Genomic DNA, 19,373 nt, shown 5'->3' on the forward strand with positions numbered 1-19,373 from the left:
AATAGACAAGATTTAATAAACAAGGGGACAAGATTTAATCTTTTAAATGATCGGTTGATTTTTTATCGTTAAAAATTTTCTTTGTAACATTATTCTAACATTGATCTGAAATAAAAATTAGTAAGCATCTTAACTAAACAAAAAAAATTGATTGGAAAAGGAGTATGAATGAAAAAATGTAACAATAATAATAACTAAACCATTTGATATAAAAAAATATGAAAAAGTATATAAAGCGAAAAATATCAATGTAGATATGCCATGAATAATATACAATACGTTTCCTCATGCCCATGTTTGGCAAAAAGCAAAAAGTAGTTGTGGTATGCAATCCCTGGGACCAACCAAAACACAAACGCTAAACCCTCGCATTAGCTTTGGGTTTTGAAAAGGAATTTGTTCCATGCAATTCTCAATAGAGATATTAATGAACGATATAAATTAGAAATGTTTCAGTCTAAATGTCAATACTATACATTTTTACTATATAAAAAAATATGAAAAAAAGAAACTTTTAATACATAAGTTGATTGGATCATTGGGGTAGACCTGCTTCTGGATTGGGACCAGCCAATCAGATTGAAGATACCACATCTGTAGAGCCAATCAAAATCAGTGTCTTTTTAAATTTTAATAACAAAACAGTCAGTATAATGTGTAAGAGAATCATCGACACAACTGTGCCTTGAAAATGTACAATAGGATTTTAGAGAAAAAAAATTGCGACCTCGTGGTCAATTAATCGAAAATGTGGGTTATTGTATGTGAAAGAGGAGGAAAACATCAGCAAACTGTGGATAGACAGTTAACTCTCACTAATTCCAACTCTAACGGGAGAGTCTAATTCATTCGGATTAGAGAAAGATTCGAAAAATAGAAAGTAATCTAGGAGCGTTTCCTCTTTGACGGGAACTGAGAATGAGTTCGAATTGTAAAAAAATTCGAATACAAATTAGCGAGAGTCTACTGTATAAATCTAAAACAGTTTACAGATTTTTGTGATTCTTCACGTCCATTGTCATTCAAATGCGACTAATGGATTATCATGGATAAAATTCAAGGCAATAGAGCAACCAGGTGGAAATTAGGTGGTTTGTTGAGTGTGATATCTTTGCTGGTCCATAGGTAGACATTGCCACGCTGGTCAGCAGAGAAGAAATGCAATGGATTCCATTTGGAAAATGACAAGCTGAAAATAAATAATTGATGAAAAATGAAAAATATTACAAAGTACTTCTTGCAGTGGTCAAGCAAAAGTAATTAGTCTCAGATGGCTTTCCATCCAAGCAAATTACAAGACAGAGGCTTTCCTGTTTTCAAATTTAACAAATTGAAAAGTGAGATGTAAACAATTTGAAATTTAATAGAAAGACGTTGGTTGACCGAGATAAGAAAGTGTGACATTGAAACTAACGAAGCGAGTGAGCTCTTAAATCAAGATCGACCAATACAAGATGTTAACAAGGGATCACTTACGCAGTGACAGGTTCACAAGAGTTAATAATCATCGTTCGAACTGGATTCAATGTCCAAGTGTCCCACATTCTATGACGAAAAACAATAAAAAAATTTGTGACTACATAACATACCTTAAACATCCCTGTCTCACTGTCTCGCTGAGATATTTTAACCAGAACTGTAAGAGTCAAATTATTTACGAGGATGTTTATGTTATGCAAACGCTTAAGAAAATGATACATTTTACAAATGCCTGATTTTTTGCACAAATTTAGATAACATATTCAACATATTAGATAACATGTTCGAACTATGAAGTTTTGAACTCTAAAATACCAAAAAAAAAGAAAAATTTTCCGTAACAATTCATTTGAAAGTTCTTGCAAAACATCTGAGCGAATGTAGTTGATTTCTCAAATTAACTCGAGAGCATTAATTCAAGTACCACAAAATGTAAATTCTTTATTCTTCACCTTTCTGATGTCAAAGTCAAATATCGCAAAAAAAAAGTCCCTGTTTTGAGATTTCATTTCTTAAAGAACTTACTTGATATGCCCATTTTGCAGACCAGCAGCCACAACATTGATGGCAATACCATCCGGTAGTGTAGAGAAAGCAAGACATCTGATGTGAGAATCTGTTTTCAATCGGCCAACAGGTTTAGCGTTGATTGTCCACAGATAAAGGATGCCGTGCAAATCTGAAAAAGGAAGAAAGGATCGTGGAAGGATGGTTGTCATTCTGATTAACTGGACACGCAGTCGAGGATATTTCGAAGGCTCTCTTTTCTTGAGCTAGGGGTAGGGGAGGGTGTCACCTTCCTCTGAATTTCTCCACCTACCTTAAATGCTTAGCATCGAGCACAGAGGCACCAAGTAACATTTTGTAATTCTTAATGTCTTTGGTATGAACCCACGACCTTTCGTAACGTAGCTGAATTCTCGACCACTAAGCTAGGGCCGTTTTGGTAATAAATGACATCCAGTTCCATTAATATAGGTTATCCTGAACCGAGTAGAGATTTAACGCTTACCTTCGTGCACGTCAAATTTAGGCTGATAGCCACTACACTACTGGGTCTTTTTGTCCATAAAATAATTTAATCAAGCCTTATTGAAAGCTAGATATGAATGTCGAAAAGTTCTAGATTTATGAATTCCCAGATTTCAAAATGGTTAATACCGTATAATCATTATGGATCATAAGCACAACATAAAAATAGTTCCTTTAATTAAAACGCCACCGAAAAAAAAGTAAAAGTGAAGATATCACTATTTTTTTGAAGTTACCTTGGTTACAAGCTGTTGCAATATCACCCGAAGCTTCACTGACAGCTGCACATTGTACGGTTGACTCGTGGCCTTCTATACTTCTAATGTAACACAGTCTAAAGGAAAGAGGTTAAAAATAAATACATTCTGTTAGCGTGGTTGCAAAACAGGCAGGCAATTTGTGTTGGATTTCCAGGAGGCGAATCTTTGTATTGTATTAGAAGAGCCACCAGAAACAATTTGTATCGTTTCAACAGATAGAAAGATTTCCTATCTCGCTACTGAGTTTCCTATCAAATACAAACAAAAACAAGATAAGACAAAGATTGATTGGACTGCCATGATATCAAAAATTCATGATATTCATGATGTAATGTTTTATCCTTAAGCAGCCAAAAAAGATCAGGCTTTTGCAACTAGTATTATCGTTTGAATTCAGAATCAGTGGCGAACGCCCGGACTTGTTTTAGGTGCTTCCGTAATACGAATACGGAATGATTGAGCTGGTCGACGACAAAAGGATAGAAAGCAAACCTGTTCAGATCCCAAATGATGGCGGTTTTATCTTTCGAAGTGGTGACAGCGACACTGTACGGTTGACAGATACAGATAGATGTGATGCAATCACTGTGTCCAAGCAAATTCTGTTTGGCTCCTACCACGTCAAGTGATGGCTATGGAAGAAGTTTTTTAGTTAAAATATAATCTCAATACATCTGAAATTTAGTTCAAATATTAAAGGACCATTCACCTTGAACTCATCCCCACTATCTTAACCCATTAAGTGCCACACAAAATATTTGAACATTTAAAGTTACGGCAGGTTAAGGGGTGATGGCATTCAATGGGTTGAATACCCGGGAGGGGGTACTTAGCAAATGAAGGGTACGGTATGTGCCGCCCTTAAGGGTACCTTTTTTGGATCTCCAAAGTCCCGCTAAGGGTCGGGAAAATAGGAAAATTTCAACTTTTTACCCCCGGAAAGACCGAAATTTGGTAAAAATTGGTCAAATTTGTCCCGCTAAGGGTCGTAAAATTCACAAAATTTTCCTTTGTTTTCTCCTTTTTAGTCCCGGTAAGGGTCCGAGGGTCGATAGTCGGGCGGTACCCCCCCCCCCGTCAACTCGCAACCCTAGTAGCCCCCCCGGGGTTGAATAGAACTTTTAGAAAATATTTCTTTCTTTTTGTACAAAAGAGACAAATCATCAGACGAAAAATAAAAATCATTTTGTAATAAGGTTTGTTTTGGTTAATATGAGGGTAAAAAGTGTTTAGTTCGTGAGTTTGACAAACCTTGGACAAAAAGAAGCGGACAGGCCACACGTTCAAAATACCGGACGATCCACCCACAAACAAAACATCAAGTTCCGGAATGAATTCGCAACAAGTCACATGATCAGGTCGCATAGGATTAAAGAAGCTCTTCATGGGTGTGCTGGACGACTGGACTTGCAATAAACTATCTTTGGCTCCCCATGATAATATACCGATCGGTTTGACGACATTGGTTAAGGCGGTGCGCGTCAATACACAGGTATTTTCTTGACATAGATAAGCAGCGAGGCTCGAAGAAGCAGAAATGATTCGTTGAGCGGGAAAGTTGAGTGTTTGTACCCATTGAACGACAGGAGCCAGGTGGCTTTTGGAGCCACAATAATCACCCCATTGGATACCCACTACCGAATCTAGAGGCGACTTGAACACTGAAACGAAAAAATAAAGAAAGTATACTTAACAGTGGAAAGTTGAAATTGAAGCCAAGCTGAATTTATCAAGAGCTTTGGCTAAATTTTACTTTCCATGCCCTTTCATGAATGTAAGGGTTATTTTATTGTTTTGAAATATTGTTGAAAAAAACTGATGAAGTAGACAACTTAACAAAGTCCATTTCTACGAAAATGATGATGCAAATAGGTACTGTAATTATTGTCTCCCCACATTAGTTGTATTAACAAAGTCCATTTCTACGAAAATGATGATGCAAATAGGTACTGTAATTATTGTCTCCCCACATTAGTTGTATTAATTACCAAAGAATAAAATAAACCATCGAATGTCGTTAATGATGTACTTTTGATAATTGGAACAATTTTTTAACTAGTTACCAGTCTCTTTTCTCTCATTTCACATTTTCTCTCTCAATCAATAGCATTTAGAATGATGCTTCCAAAAAAAAGAAGGAAGTTTAGCAGAGTTTGCAAAAGGGTTTATCACAGGTTCAGTGGAGAGTGTGGTAGTATTGTGAAGCATGGTTTTCTTTCAATACTCATTCCTTCTCTGTAAAAAGACTTGGTTGGAGTCTCTTAACTGTTTGTTTGTCATACTGAACTTTAAAGGTTTTTAAACTGAAGTTTTGATCTGAGGGGTAGTTTTCAATGGGATATTTTCAAACGTGTTTACTATTTACAATATCATGAAGAAATTGTTCCCATACCAAGTAGAGCTAAATTTCTTTTCAAAAATTATAAATCGAACAATTATGAATCTTGTCTTCTGCTTGAAACACTTGTTACGTTCGTTTGATTATGTTTACTCTTTACTTCATCTCTAGATAAAGCTTTTCAAGATGAAGCACTTTTAACTATTTGTGTCAAACACTTACCTGAGAAAATGGCCTATTTCTCGGTTAGGGAAATTTTTGCGAAAAGGGGAGGGTAAAAAAGAAAGAATCATTTATAAAGTGGGGGATAGAGGCCCCTTTAGGCACTATACTAACCATGCCAATGGCACAAGGACTAAGTCATTTTCTGAACATGTGCTTATGACTCGAGGATCTATTTTCTTATTGTTAATTTACATCAATAATATTCTACCAATATGATAATGTGGTACGAATAAGTATAGCTAAAATTATCAAATTATCTTTTTTAGATGTTCAGAGCCAAGAGAATACGGTCCGTTTTGCGGACGAGTTCGACCGAACAATTTCTTCGCTTTAGAGGGTTGTATAGTGATCAAAGTCGACCAGGTCGGTAAAAAAGATGAGAGAAGAAAATACCCTAAAATTCGATTCATGTTCGATCATTTAAACGAATTGGATATTGTGAAAGGATCCAGAATACTTCCGTGTCGCGAAGAAGGGTAACAACAAGATTAATATTCAATTGATTTTGTCATGTAACATCTTAAATGCCTTGTAAAATTCACTTCCCAGAAGCTCTTTTTACATCGAAACGACATCAGCAAATATGCGGATATCTCCTACGAAAATGACAGTAAAGGAAGCGACGCCGGGTATCGGTTAGATCAAAGTATCTTGTTTATACTCCGAAACTTGAGTAAAGAAAATCTTGTGAAACTATCGAAAAAGTCCGTTTTCAACGACACTAATACACAAGTATGTATTCTTGAGAATCAAGCTCATCACTGGAATATCATAAAAAAATATTTCAGCGATTTGCAAAGTGAGCTTGGTCTTATAAGAAAGAAACAGTAGATTATTTCCAGATTTCCAGATTCTAGGCGCTCCGTTTGGGAAAAGAAAGAAATCAAAATCTATTCATTTGACTTAACTGACTCCAGATTTTTTTTAGAGTAATAGTATCAGGGATGAAGTCTCTTAGTGGTGTCATCACATCACCCGAATGGCCTATTGGTTTCCACCGACATTACCCAACGTCATGTCTTTGGAGAATCAAAGCACAAAAAGGATTTGTCATTCAATTAAATTTGGTGTTTGCTGGCAAAGTATTTGAATCCATTCTTCAATCGTGTGGAAAGTCACCACATCTTCGTATCACAGGTTTGTATTTCAAATTTAATCTTACTATAATTCTAATACACTTTTTTAGAATTTTAGAATGTAAAAGAGGTTGTGGTATATAAAAAATGAAAGTCCAGGAAAATCTCAAAGGTCTTGAAAAGCAGGTAGTAAGTATAGTATAATAAAAGAAGCACGAATCCTTTAGAGGATGTCAGAAGCCAAGGTTAAGTTCATTCCGCCTGTTATGCTACTCCTTGAAAATTACAAAAAATGTTCCCTATAAAAATCTGCAAATCTGCTTTTATAAACAGGGCATTCGGTATTTTGTAGGCAAGACATCAAATGGAATGGAAGCACTGTGCAACCACATGCGTGGAAGCAGCCTTACACTAAACACACAATCCAACGAAGTGGAGATCCGAATGTCTTACACATCTGGAAAGTTCACACGAGGTTTTGTTTTGGGCTGGACAACCTTTAAAAAGCCAGTTGAAGGTAACCAGTGTTAGAAAACTCATCTATTGAGAGATGGTTTCGTCATCCCTGAGTTGTAAAAGTTAAAAATGATCAATTGTGTCACAATAACGACATTCGCGATGACGGAATTTTCCAATAAATTGACAATTGAGTATTTGTCCCCACTGAGGGAATCCAGGGCACTTAGTTGCACCTCAAATAGTCTCTAGCCCCTAACTAAAGAATACATAAATACATCTGTTATTCTCATTTTTTGTAGCCTCAGAAAAAATTAATATCGGGAAAATCTTGATCCCACTTCTTGGTATATTGCTCTTCTTCTCCATCACGTGCAATATTGGAAGAATGTGTCGCCGAAGACAACAACAAGTTTGCGAAAGGAATCTCATATCACATGACGCACACACTGACCAAATTGGCAGGAAGAACAGTATTTTCATTGAAAACGGTAAAACAGAAGGTATCAGTGTATGAGAGTTCTGTAATCTTTGTGCCTATTCTCTAGTGGTTAAAACGTACCATTGATGTATTTCTAGAACTGAGATTTAAGAACTGGTAGCGGCTTGGATAGATAAGTTTATTTGCTTTGTCTGTTACCCTTCTAAACGTTATAACATACGTATATATACATAAATCCCTTTTTATTGTTTACAAGTGAATAATCATTCTTATAGAATCTCAAAATATATTGTTCCTTTTCAGACTTGGCAAGATCAAAATGAATCGCTGAATGACCTTCCGCCACCTTACGAAGAAGCCGTTGCTGAGGCAGACAAGGTCTGAACGATAAATGCTAAAAACCAATAAAGACTTGGAGGAAATAACTCAGTAAATATTCTGATCTCAAAAATGAAAGCATGATAATGATTTATTTTTAAAACTATTTCTTAAATGTGGTTAAAGCCTTCAGTTGGATCTTAGTTTAATTTTTCTAATGATGGAGTTGATTGTAAAGTCAATTTAGAATTTTTTTACGGTTTTACAGTATATTTATAGTTTTTCTTTACGATTTAAGAATAAACTTAAAACATTTCTTTACGATTTAGCATTATCTATCAATATTCAAAACTATAACGACAAAGCCTTTTTAGGCCAGTTTCCTTCCTTCCGATTAGTTTTGGCATCCTGTCGGAGTTCTAGTTGTGGTTGTGGTTTTTTATTTGAAATCTCAAGCATTTTCAGTGTCTTTGTGTGTTGTCACTGATCGTGTTTACCATTTTGAATTTTCTTTATCGAGGAACTGTAGACCAACACATCAAATAAGGGTCATCTGTGTCTTTTGTGACGTCAAATAATTTCAAAAATATTTGACGTCAGAAAATCAGTGTAAAGCAATGTGCAAATTTTCAGATCTTTAGGTAGGAACTAGTTTCTGAAGAGTGAAGACGCTTTCTGAAAGGTCTCACTCATTTCGTCGATATTATCGATTTGAATTGCGCTGATCGAGTCGTATTCGGTGAAAATTTTTAGGTAAACAAAGGATAGAATCCCCTATAGCAATGGATTCAAACGAAATTATTTTTAACAATCAAAAACACAAACAACGCTCCATTATGCAACCTTTCGATTGCAAAGACACGTGGGCTGATCTACACAAACAAATGAATGATTCTGTTGAATACACAGACTTCTTCCGATTCAGTCAAAGTATTTACAAGAATAGAATCAACAATGATGTCAACTTTCTGGATATCATGGAAAATCCAGAGGAAATCAAAAGTGGATTCAGATATCTCCAATCAAGGTAAACAAATCAGTAAATATTTCAGAAAATCCTTTATAAAGTACGGTTACGGTACGGTTCTGTACCGTTTCTTTTGCCTGTCAAGACCATAATATAATTCATCAGGCAGCCTTCGCATATTCTTGCTGGATGTAAAGCTCTTCTAATTTTTTGAACTACTGAAATATTTTTTTCTTCAGATACAACGAGCTCCACAACTATGTCACAGAATTGGAGAGTGATGTCGACCAATCAATTCATCGAATCAAACAATTGAAAAAGAACGCCTTCAAGCAAATGTTTTCAGCTGAGAAAAAACTTTTGAGCAACATGTTCAACATTTCATCAGAGTCGAAATATTTGCGGGAGAATTTTCACGATCATCAGTTTGTTTACATCGATAATTTGGTGTTACTTGATGAACGATTGGATGAAGTCGAGGATGTTGACGTTTTGAAGAAAATGTACACTTATCTTAAACACAGGTGAGGAACGTTTGGGAGGAAATATTTTTCATGTTCACGTTTTTATTACAACTCTCCTGAAAAAAACCGGTGAAGTTAAAAGGCGGCTACATGTGTCAAAATCTCCTTGTGGTGATTGCCAAGAAACCTTATTAACCTAAGTAATGGAATCAAATAAACGTCTCAAAGTCACTGTTATCTCTCTTTTTTTTTTCAGATTCGCTGAACTGCAGAAGTATTCATTGATCCAAGAATCAAAAATTGAAAACTGCAAGAATCTTATGGATGAGTTGTTTGGAAAAATCGAAGGAGAAAATGAAGAGGATACATTTCCATTCGTTAAATCTCCTGAGGATCGAGTTGGTCATTCTCCCGAGGCAGAAGGACGAGTTGCTCCCTCTCCCAAAGTAAAAAGACAAGTTGTTCGTTCTCCCGAAGCAGAAGGACGAGTTGTTAACTCTCCCGAAGCAGAAGGACGAGTTGGTCACTCTCCAAAAGTAAAAGGACGTGTCGCTCACTCTCCAAAAGAAGATCGAGTTTTTCTCTCTTCTGCTCGAAAAGGCCGAGTTGTTCACTCTCCAGTTTCTTACCATCGAAGAACACCAGTGGATGTCGAACAAAGGGAAGTGACATCACCAGAACACGTCATGAGATACACACCACTTGATGAAGATGATGACTCATCATTCTTTGAAAATCAACGAGCTTCTCCAGAGCAGGGATCGCCAGAAAACGAAGAATATGATTATGAAAACGAGTTTGACGAAGAACAAACGTACTATGATAACCGTTCTGTGATTCAAAAACCACAAAGAGCTGTCATGCCGGAAGCTGTCGCTCCAAAGGGATTACCACCAATCCCAACTCACGTCGTTTCAACCAAGAGAATTGCTCCTGAATCCAAAGTTAAAATCTTCAAAGAAAAAGTCAAATCTTACAATAACGTTGGGTCCACTGGTTATGGAAAATCTAAACCAAGACGTAACGAATTTAACAAGGCCACTATTTTGCCACCTGTTCAAAGCAGAGTCGTCAAACGCCAGCCAAATGTTGCTGAACCACAACAATACATACATTCTGAATACGAACTTGCCATCAAACGTACATCCATCAAAGGAATCGTCAAACCAAGTCTTTTGAACAAAGATATTTTCCGTTTACGTGATCCGACAGTTCGTGTACGTGGTGCACCAAAACAACAAGACGTACACCAAGAATTGAATAAAACTCCAATTTTACCATCCATCTCTCAACAAAGAGATCTGATTCAAACCGTCTCTCCACAAAACCAAATTCGCCAAAGCTGTGTTGCTCCACAAAACCAAGCTCCTCAAACGTTAGCCTTGCTAAGGATTCCTCAACCACCAGCTCAACCAAAACAATCCATCCAACAAACTGTCTCTAGAATTCCACGTCTCCCAAACATCCAACAATCACAACCAAAACAAGGACAAATACAAAGCCGTATTCCACAGCCACCAAAAGGCGAACGCATGAGACACACATCAAACAAATTCATGCAACGCAGAATCGCAAGATTCCAATAAACACAAAACCAATAAAAAACTAAAAAAAACTTTTGTAAATAATTTTTAATAAAAATTTTCAATACCGGGTCTTTTCTTATCTTATAAATATATCTTCTTCCGTATATAAACACATGTTATGGTTTATTTGTATAATTTATTTGCGGGTAAATCTACTGTCATTCGCTAAGAACCACTAAATTTTAAATTTGAGTCTTGATAAATCTTTCAAAATTTTTCAAAATTTTAGTTTGAAATGTTCTTTAACTGGTTCCTAGTATAGTTTCTTTAGTTAGTTTCCAATCCGAAAAGCACAGCTTATTCCATGCTTCACAGATCGCGATACTACTTTGACCGTACACCATATACAATTTGGAGATAACATTTTGAACATACCTTCAGGTAGAAGCATTTGTTCGTTCTTTGGTGACGGTGTTTCTTTTTCTTTCGGTAAACTCAGGATCATGCTCTCCATCGACTGTGGTAGGATCTCCATGATGGAGGGAGCTGCTTTGGAAAACCTCTTGGGATGAGGGTTGACGAATAATTGTAAAGGTGTTTGCCCGTACGTCTCAATCATCGTTTCCAGGGCACGCCGGTGGATAGCGTCTTTGATGGACGTGACGTCAACACCGAAATAAGTCTGCAAGAAGAGACAACGATGTTCTAGTTGTAGAAGTTTAAAGTCACAAGTTGGCTGAAGTCATGTTCTTATATTTGTTTTGATATTTTCAAGCTTATTTTGAGACTTTTTTTCAGGATGAAGCTGCGAGTCTTCATGGTTGGGAGTGAGGTAAAAATAGTGGGGTAAAAATAACAGACTGATACTCGATGGGGATTGATATTACCATATTCTTTATGGCTGGGAATTTAAATTATTTTGTTTTCAAATCAGAAAATTCAGTGGGGATGGGAAAAGTAGTAGTATTTTGCAGTGAGGATTTGTCTATTTTTTGGAAAATAATCTTCCACCGGAGACGATATTATGGTCAATTTTCCCAGCGAGTCTGTGAGAAGGGGTGTATACACCCTTGCTTCAGGTTTTAGTAGCTTATTGATATTGTATATGAATGGCATCCGCACGAAACACAATCGAAAGCACTTCGAAAGTCTTTAAAAGACGAATCAGATAAGACTTACAGCTGGATGAAAAACATTGGTAGCTTTGATGGCAGCCGGTCCTGATTGTTTGAATCCGAAAACTAAATCAATCCAGTGGTGAATGTTACCAGAAATGATGGACGACTCAAGTGCCTGGAATGTCACCGAAATTAAAATCACTATTAACAATGAAAAAAATATTTTTCACAATTTCAAAGAAAAAATTAACTTTGCACTTAAATGTGAGAAATTCAAAAAAATCAATACTTGAAGTTGAAACGCATGGACTAGAAATTAATTTTTACACTTATGATACGGACTTATGAAAGATTTGAGCCTAGATATTTGGATATAAAGATTATCATAGTATGCAGTACCTGCATGTGTATGAGGGTGAACAGTCGAGGGTTGTTTTTGGCCCACACAGGAATGTGAACATTATCAACGCGTTCCTTGTTCTGTCGCAATCCCATATCGTAACCTGAAAAAGAAAAAAAGGAACCCATTGATTCGATTTCATAAAAATCATGTCTGGTGACAGGATATTATAAAGGTCTGTACCAAAAAAGAAATACCTTAGAAATTCAAAGAAATACGAGAAAAAGTATTTCAACCAAGGCTGCAGGTATCGAGAGAGAAAAGACATTTACGAAGCCAGTATGTTATTAGCAAGTACCTTACCAAAAACCAGGATTTTTCATCCCGTTTCTTAGTGAGTTCCGCTTTGATGGTTCTCGAAAAATACAAGCCTTTAAAGTGCTTTGAAGCAAATTCGATATTTTTGCTACTGCAGAAGCTCCGAAAGTTTAAAGTGACGTCTAAAAATCAAATGTTTGGAGCCCGAAAACCTGGGCTCAAAACACTCGAAAAAGTCGCAAAGTGGAATAGAAGTTACTGCGTTAGGAAAAAGCCGTGACGTCTAGTATGTTCTCCACTTACGTTCTCCATTCTGAAGAAATTCTTGTAAAAAGAAGAATTCAGGGATGAGTTCTTTGACGTCAGTGTTGCTGATGAATGAGGATAACTTCCACGTGGTACCCATCGAATGGAAAGTACGGTCTGGTATGTCGAACTGGTTGTCTGAGAAGAAAATGGTGGTGAAGTGATGAAAGGCTACTTTATAGGGAACGTACAAGGAAGGATCCACTTCAAATAAAAGTTAAATGATAAGATAGTTTGTGATTCTTTACATTTTCCATACATGTGCAATCCAAACAATATATAAATTGCAGCTTGAAAATTATTTTAACACTCGTAGAAAAAAAAGGAGCATCTAAGAGCATTTAACCCTTTTAGTAGCAATGTATATGAAGTTTTACCACTGGGCCCCTTTCTGTCATTCAATCAGGTCCGCGCAGCTTTAATTCCCCAAACCTACCCCCCCCTCTTAGCCCCAACCCTCCTAAATCGAAAAAGAAAGAAAGAGGAGACTCTAAGCTATTGTCATGGGGAGCGGGTAGGTGACTCGAATAACAATACATTTATTGAAGAACTAATCTGGAACCCAACGCTAGAAGAAGGGGAGAGCCTTTTGGGCATTGTAGAATTCAGATCATCATTCAGAGATGCCTGTAGCTTCCTCGCAGCTCAATACAAAGGCCATCTCTCAATCGACTCATGGGCAACGTTCCTCGTTCCCGTACAAAACCAATACGTCTACATTCTTTCTCGATAAGATCGTTAAGCTTCGCAAGCTCTTCACTCTGCCAGCCGAAACACAGAAGTGTTTAAATTCATTCACTAAGCATCATATTATTAAATGCTGAATAAGATGGCTATAGAGTTGGTTACTATAGCAATAGTTATAAATGGTAGATCATAAATTCACCATGACACTATCCAACTAGCTATGAACGAGCTTCTAACTCCTTCTAGATCCGGAGATATAAGCCTTTAAAGTTTGAACTAGCAATTTCCTTTAAAAATCTTTAAAACTTAAAAATAAAGACAGTGGCACTTAAAGGGTTAAATGAAAGCGATCACTTTCGAACACTCCAACACAGTGTTAACACATCAAATTGTATAAAAAAAATACACGAGTTTTTTAACAATTTCAAACTACAAAATCATGTACCTTGGTATTTGAGGAACATGCTGGTGAAGGGCGGTAGACGAACCAAGAAATGAAGGACGGTTCCACTGTTCGAGTAATGGGAACTGTAGTGGTATGGTGGTGTCGCGTTCTCTGGGTCGTCCAATTTACGATGCTCGTAGTCCGCCTTCAAGTACTGTTGTCAGAAAAGGGGATAAATTTAACTGGATGAGTCACAATGCAAGTGAGTGGCACCAAATCCAGGTCTCGCATTTAAGCTCTATTATAACCATTGATGAATTTTGGTGCCAACCTCGGAAGTATTTTTCAGGCTTGATGTTTTTAATACGTTCGAAGTTTCATTAATTTAGGACGTAAGATGGCTTAAAATCCGTACTCTTTTTGTAATTCTAAAACCTGAGTTTGAACATAATGTCATGCAGACCACAATGCAACGGAGCAACATGGTTTAACAAACCTCATAATTCTCAATGTACCGTTCTTCTTTTCCTTTGTCCTGGCAAGCGATTGGCTTGATCAAATTTCTGCGGGTCAATCAAAGAATGACATTCGTTAGTTTTTATTCAAAAAATAAATGTTAAATCAAACATCAAGTAAGAACAAATATTTCTCCCGGATGAAAACCGATCTGTTTATAGAGATGGTAAAAAAAGCGAAAACATTCAGCTCCCAATGAAATCCTATAAATAAAGAGAAGGGTAAGAGATTGCTGTCTCAAGTGTTACTATTTCACTTTACCTGAATGAGGTAGGGTTAGTGAGATCCAGTATGGGGCTTTCATAATCAGCAATGATGAAGGGCAGTACAGGATACTGCATCAGGTCGTTGAATGAACGGCCCGCTTTCTTGTTCAATTCGGTCAAATATTCAAAGTTGGTGATGTGGCCTTCTTTCCATCTGAAACGAAAAGAAGTTGCTTTCTGATCAAAACTGATTTCTATAATAATAACTGTTATAATTGAAATCTGAGGGGTAAGCCTGTCAAGTATGAAGTTAGTAAGCGAAAATAGATAGGAGAAGATAGGAGAAGGTTTTACGAGAAATGATCTTAATTTTATGATTTTTATAATTTTATAATAATTATTTTTCTTATCTTTGTTTCATTTTATGCTTATTCTCTAATTACAATAATATTACTCTAAAACTAAAAATGTTAGCAACAATACCAGTTAAGAACGTTTTTTCTCGTTAAGATTCTTTGCAAATAGAAGCACGGTATGAATTATTAGAGGTGCGGAACAGAAAGACGTGCAATTTCTTTCGATGGTGCAGATAACAACTGTTGTGATTTGGTGATACTCAAGGTTGTAAGCAAGGTCATTAAAAAGCCAAAAACCATCGGTTGTGCGGCGCAAATCCCTACTCGAGGCCGGCCAAGAAAGGTGAACGTTACGGTAACGAAAATAACACCATGCAACAATAACTGACCCAATGATGTCAAAATAGAGGAGGAACGAATAACAGGAGTGTTTCGAAAAACACAAAACATCAAAATAATGAACACATTTGTTAAGAGACCGACTCCGACGGAAATGGCGACAATTCTACCGAGTAGATTGTGAAGCGACAAATAGTGTTCACGGTAAGGATCAAAACATCCCGTTCTCTGTTCATTAGACGTGAAGAAAGCAGGGCATGATTTACAAGTTTCATTACCGCGTGAAGTTTTGTAAAAATTAACTTTGCAAGGAATGCATCTCCATGCTTTGATTAAGTTCCAAAACTCGTTGCTGTACATTTCGAACAAAGGTTCGTGCCCAGGAGAACAAAAAGGTTTTGCACACTGGATCGAAGGACTGCGTGCTGTTTGGTAAGGCCCTCTATACCGACGTTGTAGAGCTCCAGCTCTTCTTAACCTTGACGATGCCATGTAGACTAAAAAACTACGAAATGAGTCTAAATTGTACGTTTTTAGTTTATAAAAAGGTTGAGACCACCAGAGCGGCAATAAGATTGCTTCTAAGCTATCTGCTTCGAAAGTACCGTGATGATCAAACCGTGCAAACGGGAATGACGAATTTGTTAGGTTATGAGTGACAAGAAACTCTGAGATCCACGGATCAACTAATATGTCGGAGTAAATTTTCGGTGTAAGCTCTTTGGCCATAGCCTTATAACGAAAACGGGTGTTCAAGATCTGGTAAGTGTAGACAGGGACGAAAGCGATGTGGAGTTTCTTGACCGTGGACGAACTGACATTGAATGTAGTTGAAGTTACGAACTCCTGGTCTGAATACAAATACCATCGTTTCTCGTGGATCTTTTGTTTGTCTATTTCTTGAATGAAATTGTTCCTTTCCTTACGATCTAACCACACCACTGACGCGTCCATGTTTTCGTTCACTTTGAGATTGTGCACCAGTGTTTCCATAGAAACGTTCTTAGACATGTCGTTCGAAAAAGCAGCCAAACAATGGCCTTTACCTTCTAACATTTTCCACAACTCTGTGACATGGAAATTGGAAATCTTATTGGTGTTAGATATCAAATTGAGGAGGACAACGAGGCGGTCAGTGTTTATTCGGGTGTGTATGCGAGTCCTCATTTTGTACACCTCTTGATGGATGAAACCAAAACTGGAGAAAAACAAATGGTACGCATTATCCTCGAAAGGAGCAATAATCTCACGTTCGGTATACGCGAAAAACGGGATACCTTCCACCGATATAATACCGGCTGCTAATTTCGTCATGCCGTCCGGCATGTAAGAAATGACGGCTAAGATATTTGAAGAGTACGACTTTCTGCTGCAACTGCAATACCAGGACGAATCATTTTTCATCAGCATTCCACGACCCGGTTTATATTTTTGTCCCAGGAGAAATTCCGTCAGCGTTGAAGTCATAAGTTCGTTACTTTGGCGTACGTCATACGCCGCGAAACCGATTGACGTTCCATTAACGTAAGGTTTCAGTTTTAGCTGACGACCAATGAAATAACGTAGCTTGACGTAGAGACGTATCCCTTTCTCGTCTTGTTTACCAGCTTCGTCGTTTGTTATGGAGAATAAACCGATGACGTAATATTCACCGTCAATTGACGTCATGTTGGCAACAGGTAAGGTAATATTTTTTATGTCGTCAGTACATAGTCCATACTTTGGTTTAAGGAGGGCCGCGGCAATTATAATGAAGTGAAAAATGTTCATACTAAGAAAGCCCTTGAAGAATATTTTGGTAGCATTACCAAACCAGGAAAACCAACTTTGAGGAAGCATAAAATTTTCTTCAACAGTGTCTCATTTATTTAACACTTGGAAATATTTTTCTCTGTTTGTTTGCGATTCGCAGCCTTTTTCTATTTCCATTTCAAGATGAAGCAAATAAAAAATTGAAATCATCTGAGCAAACATAGTTTGAAGGAAAACATAAAAAAGAAACTCCGTCTTCAGAAAACAAAACCCAGCCTTTCGATTTGAAAAATCGCCAATACGACAAACACAGATGGTTTTCCCAGGTCCAATTACATAAAATTTTCACAGCTCCTATGGCAGCATTTCTTTGTGAAAACTTGAGTAGTTTACAGACCATCAAAAAATGATGAACTTTCAACAACAAAACCTTTCCTGGGATAAATTTCTAAGGTTCGTTAAGTCATTTTATAAAAGTATATGGAGGTGTTTCGTTTGATGATTATTATTAAAGAGTAGTTTAGAGTCTCCATAGTAGCTATTGCTAGTATTAACTTTCCACATCAGATCACCGACCAGCCCTTCCTCGCATTATGGTGTTAAAAACTGGTTTATAGAGTAAAAGAAAATTTAATTTCCATCATTTGGTAGTCTCTTTATTACTTAGATTTACGACCAGGTTACGAATTCGAAAACTGTTCGATACGAAAATTGAAAGTGTTCATGAAGATGACTTTGGTTTTACATCACATTTCCATGGTACAGGTCGTCCATTTACGTAATACTTCCAAAAAGACACGAAAAATTGAGTTTGAATTGTAAGAGTAAACAGTTCACGATCAATTTCATTAAGTTTAATCAAAACTTGCAAGCTGATCAAAAGTGTACATATCTAATATTGACATGTAAAACCTCACTTCTATTTCCATGTTTTTTTTCTTCTAAAATCAGGATTAGTTAAAATGAGGATTTTCTTCAAATGAAGATTTGAAAACTAGAAAATGAAAAATTCATTTTGGTTTACTGTATCTTTCCCCCGTTATTTTGTTCTCTATTTCACTTTTGTCGAAAAATTTCCCTTAAGTAAGATCTACCTTGAATTCTGACTATTGTCTTACCACTTGACTCTTTCAATAAGCTTGGTAAAAAAGGCAAATAATATTATTCTCCTTATATCACTAATTTCAAAACTTCTGTGAACGGAATAAACGCAAAATTAAATGGAGGCAATAAATATTTACCTTGTGGTTAGCGTGGCCAAGTCCATGGTAGCTGTGGCCAGGTTAGGTAGTTCACGAGAATAAAGTTGTTCGTACACTTCATCTCGACTCTGGTCAAAGAAGAAAGATAGTTTTAATACCACTTAGAAGAAAGGAAATCCAAATTTTGCTGTGTACCCTTATATACCATACAAATATGGTAGGTATAAAAAGAAAGCAGTGAAATTCATTCCAAATGAAAAAAAAACAATGCAGGAGATTTGCTACTTCACGATGAGTATGATATTTTGAACAGTTTTCTTACCTTTGTATTTTCAAACGCTAGCAAGAAGGTTCTGCCTGACGTCAAAAAGATTTCCAATGCATTGTCCTAAAGTAGAAGTGAAAAAAGAGGACTGATAAGACAGAATATAGTTGATGAATATTCCTCAAACGAGCATCAAACGAGGCCAAAAGTTCAAAATCAAAACAAAAGCAAATTTGAACAGTTACCTGCAAAGAATATCTTCGTTTGAGGATCTCGTGAATCTCTTCATACCTCCACGAAATCGAAATGACATCTTTGTCTCCGAAAAACGCCTGCGAAAAGAAACAAACGAACAGGTATCTAGCCTCATGTTAAAACTCAACATTCCACATTAGAGCACTTAAAATAATCATTTGAGGTGTTTGAAATTTTCCAGAGAATTCCTTTCTTATCAAATATTATGGTTTTGATTGTATGCACTTAAATATGATAAAGAAAAGGAGGAGAGAAAAACAAGAACAAACCTGAGTGACGTTGTTATCAGCAAGTATCTCGTCACCAACAAAATACATGTGCGTTTCACCTATCAAAGAAAATCAATCAATCAATCAATCAATCAATCAATCAATCAATCAATCAATCAATCAATCAATCAATCAATCAATCAATCAATCAATCAATCAATCAAGATTGATGTAAATCATGGCTTCTAAGCTATCTTTTATAACTGAAAGACACAATAAGAGGCTTTGACCGCTTACCGATGAGAACTTCTCCCGAATTCTTGGTCGCAGGTGTCACGCGTTTACAGTGATACAAAAATCTGTAAGAAGAGAGTTGAGTATAAAAAACTTTTCGAACTTATTAATTAAAAACATATCAAAATCCTAGAGTTCTAATATCCTCAGAGAGCCTTTACCGTATCCCTTCAAGCAAGCGGCATGGCGCTCTTTTAATTTTAGATTTAAGATTTTAGGGCGTTTCTCTCTTTAGAGAGAGA

At 36.6% G+C, this 19,373-nt stretch overlaps 4 protein-coding genes across 5 annotated transcripts in view; 3 read left to right on the top strand and 1 right to left on the bottom strand.

The window, feature by feature from the left end:
- Positions 1–19,373, top strand: part of LOC136811124 (uncharacterized) — a 164,496-nt gene that overhangs the window by 22,689 nt on the left and 122,434 nt on the right. The gene's annotated exons all lie outside the window — the stretch shown is intronic.
- The window catches only part of LOC136811106 (lysosomal-trafficking regulator-like), a 62,722-nt gene continuing 44,310 nt past the window's right edge, over positions 962–19,373 (bottom strand). The window contains exons 39-56 of the mRNA XM_067067706.1: positions 19,135–19,196; positions 18,898–18,956; positions 18,619–18,705; positions 18,431–18,496; positions 18,148–18,236; positions 14,515–14,673; positions 14,234–14,300; positions 13,798–13,951; positions 12,663–12,803; positions 12,101–12,204; positions 11,763–11,876; positions 11,019–11,265; positions 4,023–4,432; positions 3,264–3,403; positions 2,748–2,845; positions 2,005–2,158; positions 1,477–1,545; positions 962–1,189 (exon numbers count right to left, since the gene is read on the bottom strand). Coding sequence (XP_066923807.1) covers positions 1,057–1,189; positions 1,477–1,545; positions 2,005–2,158; positions 2,748–2,845; positions 3,264–3,403; positions 4,023–4,432; positions 11,019–11,265; positions 11,763–11,876; positions 12,101–12,204; positions 12,663–12,803; positions 13,798–13,951; positions 14,234–14,300; positions 14,515–14,673; positions 18,148–18,236; positions 18,431–18,496; positions 18,619–18,705; positions 18,898–18,956; positions 19,135–19,196 — 2,353 coding nt within the window. The 3' untranslated portion in view covers positions 962–1,056. The remainder of the gene's footprint in view (positions 1,190–1,476; positions 1,546–2,004; positions 2,159–2,747; positions 2,846–3,263; positions 3,404–4,022; positions 4,433–11,018; positions 11,266–11,762; positions 11,877–12,100; positions 12,205–12,662; positions 12,804–13,797; positions 13,952–14,233; positions 14,301–14,514; positions 14,674–18,147; positions 18,237–18,430; positions 18,497–18,618; positions 18,706–18,897; positions 18,957–19,134; positions 19,197–19,373) is intronic.
- LOC136811103 (uncharacterized) lies at positions 5,518–7,947 on the top strand. Of its 2 annotated transcripts, none has more exons than XM_067067704.1 (5): positions 5,518–5,810; positions 6,263–6,471; positions 6,763–6,927; positions 7,169–7,357; positions 7,612–7,947. In XM_067067704.1, exons 1-5 carry the CDS (start codon positions 5,743–5,745, stop codon positions 7,629–7,631), a joined length of 651 nt encoding a protein of 216 aa, XP_066923805.1. In that variant the 5' UTR covers positions 5,518–5,742; the 3' UTR covers positions 7,632–7,947. The 2 variants fall into 2 exon arrangements, with proteins under 2 accessions (XP_066923805.1, XP_066923804.1); XM_067067703.1 differs by having other exon boundaries at positions 5,520–5,810; positions 7,169–7,369.
- On the top strand, positions 8,350–10,808 carry LOC136811104 (uncharacterized). The gene is made up of 3 exons (XM_067067705.1): positions 8,350–8,653; positions 8,833–9,117; positions 9,314–10,808. Exons 1-3 carry the CDS (start codon positions 8,409–8,411, stop codon positions 10,641–10,643), a joined length of 1,860 nt encoding a protein of 619 aa, XP_066923806.1. The 5' UTR covers positions 8,350–8,408; the 3' UTR covers positions 10,644–10,808.

This window comes from Clytia hemisphaerica, unplaced genomic scaffold (assembly GCF_902728285.1).
Source record: "Clytia hemisphaerica strain Z4C2 unplaced genomic scaffold, Clytia hemisphaerica genome assembly, whole genome shotgun sequence".
Taxonomy (NCBI): domain Eukaryota; kingdom Metazoa; phylum Cnidaria; class Hydrozoa; order Leptothecata; family Clytiidae; genus Clytia; species Clytia hemisphaerica.

Excerpts from the sequence above, each read along its gene's own strand:
- LOC136811104 (XM_067067705.1), top strand. The coding sequence starts at position 8,409 with ATGGATTCAAACGAAATTATTTTTAACAATCAAAAACACAAACAACGC. Across the intron at positions 8,654-8,832 it reads TTCAGATATCTCCAATCAAG|ATACAACGAGCTCCACAACT; the intron begins GTAAACAAATCA and ends TTTTTTCTTCAG. Across the intron at positions 9,118-9,313 it reads TACACTTATCTTAAACACAG|ATTCGCTGAACTGCAGAAGT; the intron begins GTGAGGAACGTT and ends TTTTTTTTTCAG.
- LOC136811103 (XM_067067703.1), top strand. The coding sequence starts at position 5,743 with ATGTTCGATCATTTAAACGAATTGGATATTGTGAAAGGATCCAGAATA. Across the intron at positions 6,472-6,762 it reads ACCACATCTTCGTATCACAG|GCAAGACATCAAATGGAATG; the intron begins GTTTGTATTTCA and ends GGTATTTTGTAG. Across the intron at positions 7,370-7,611 it reads TGAAAACGGTAAAACAGAAG|ACTTGGCAAGATCAAAATGA; the intron begins GTATCAGTGTAT and ends GTTCCTTTTCAG.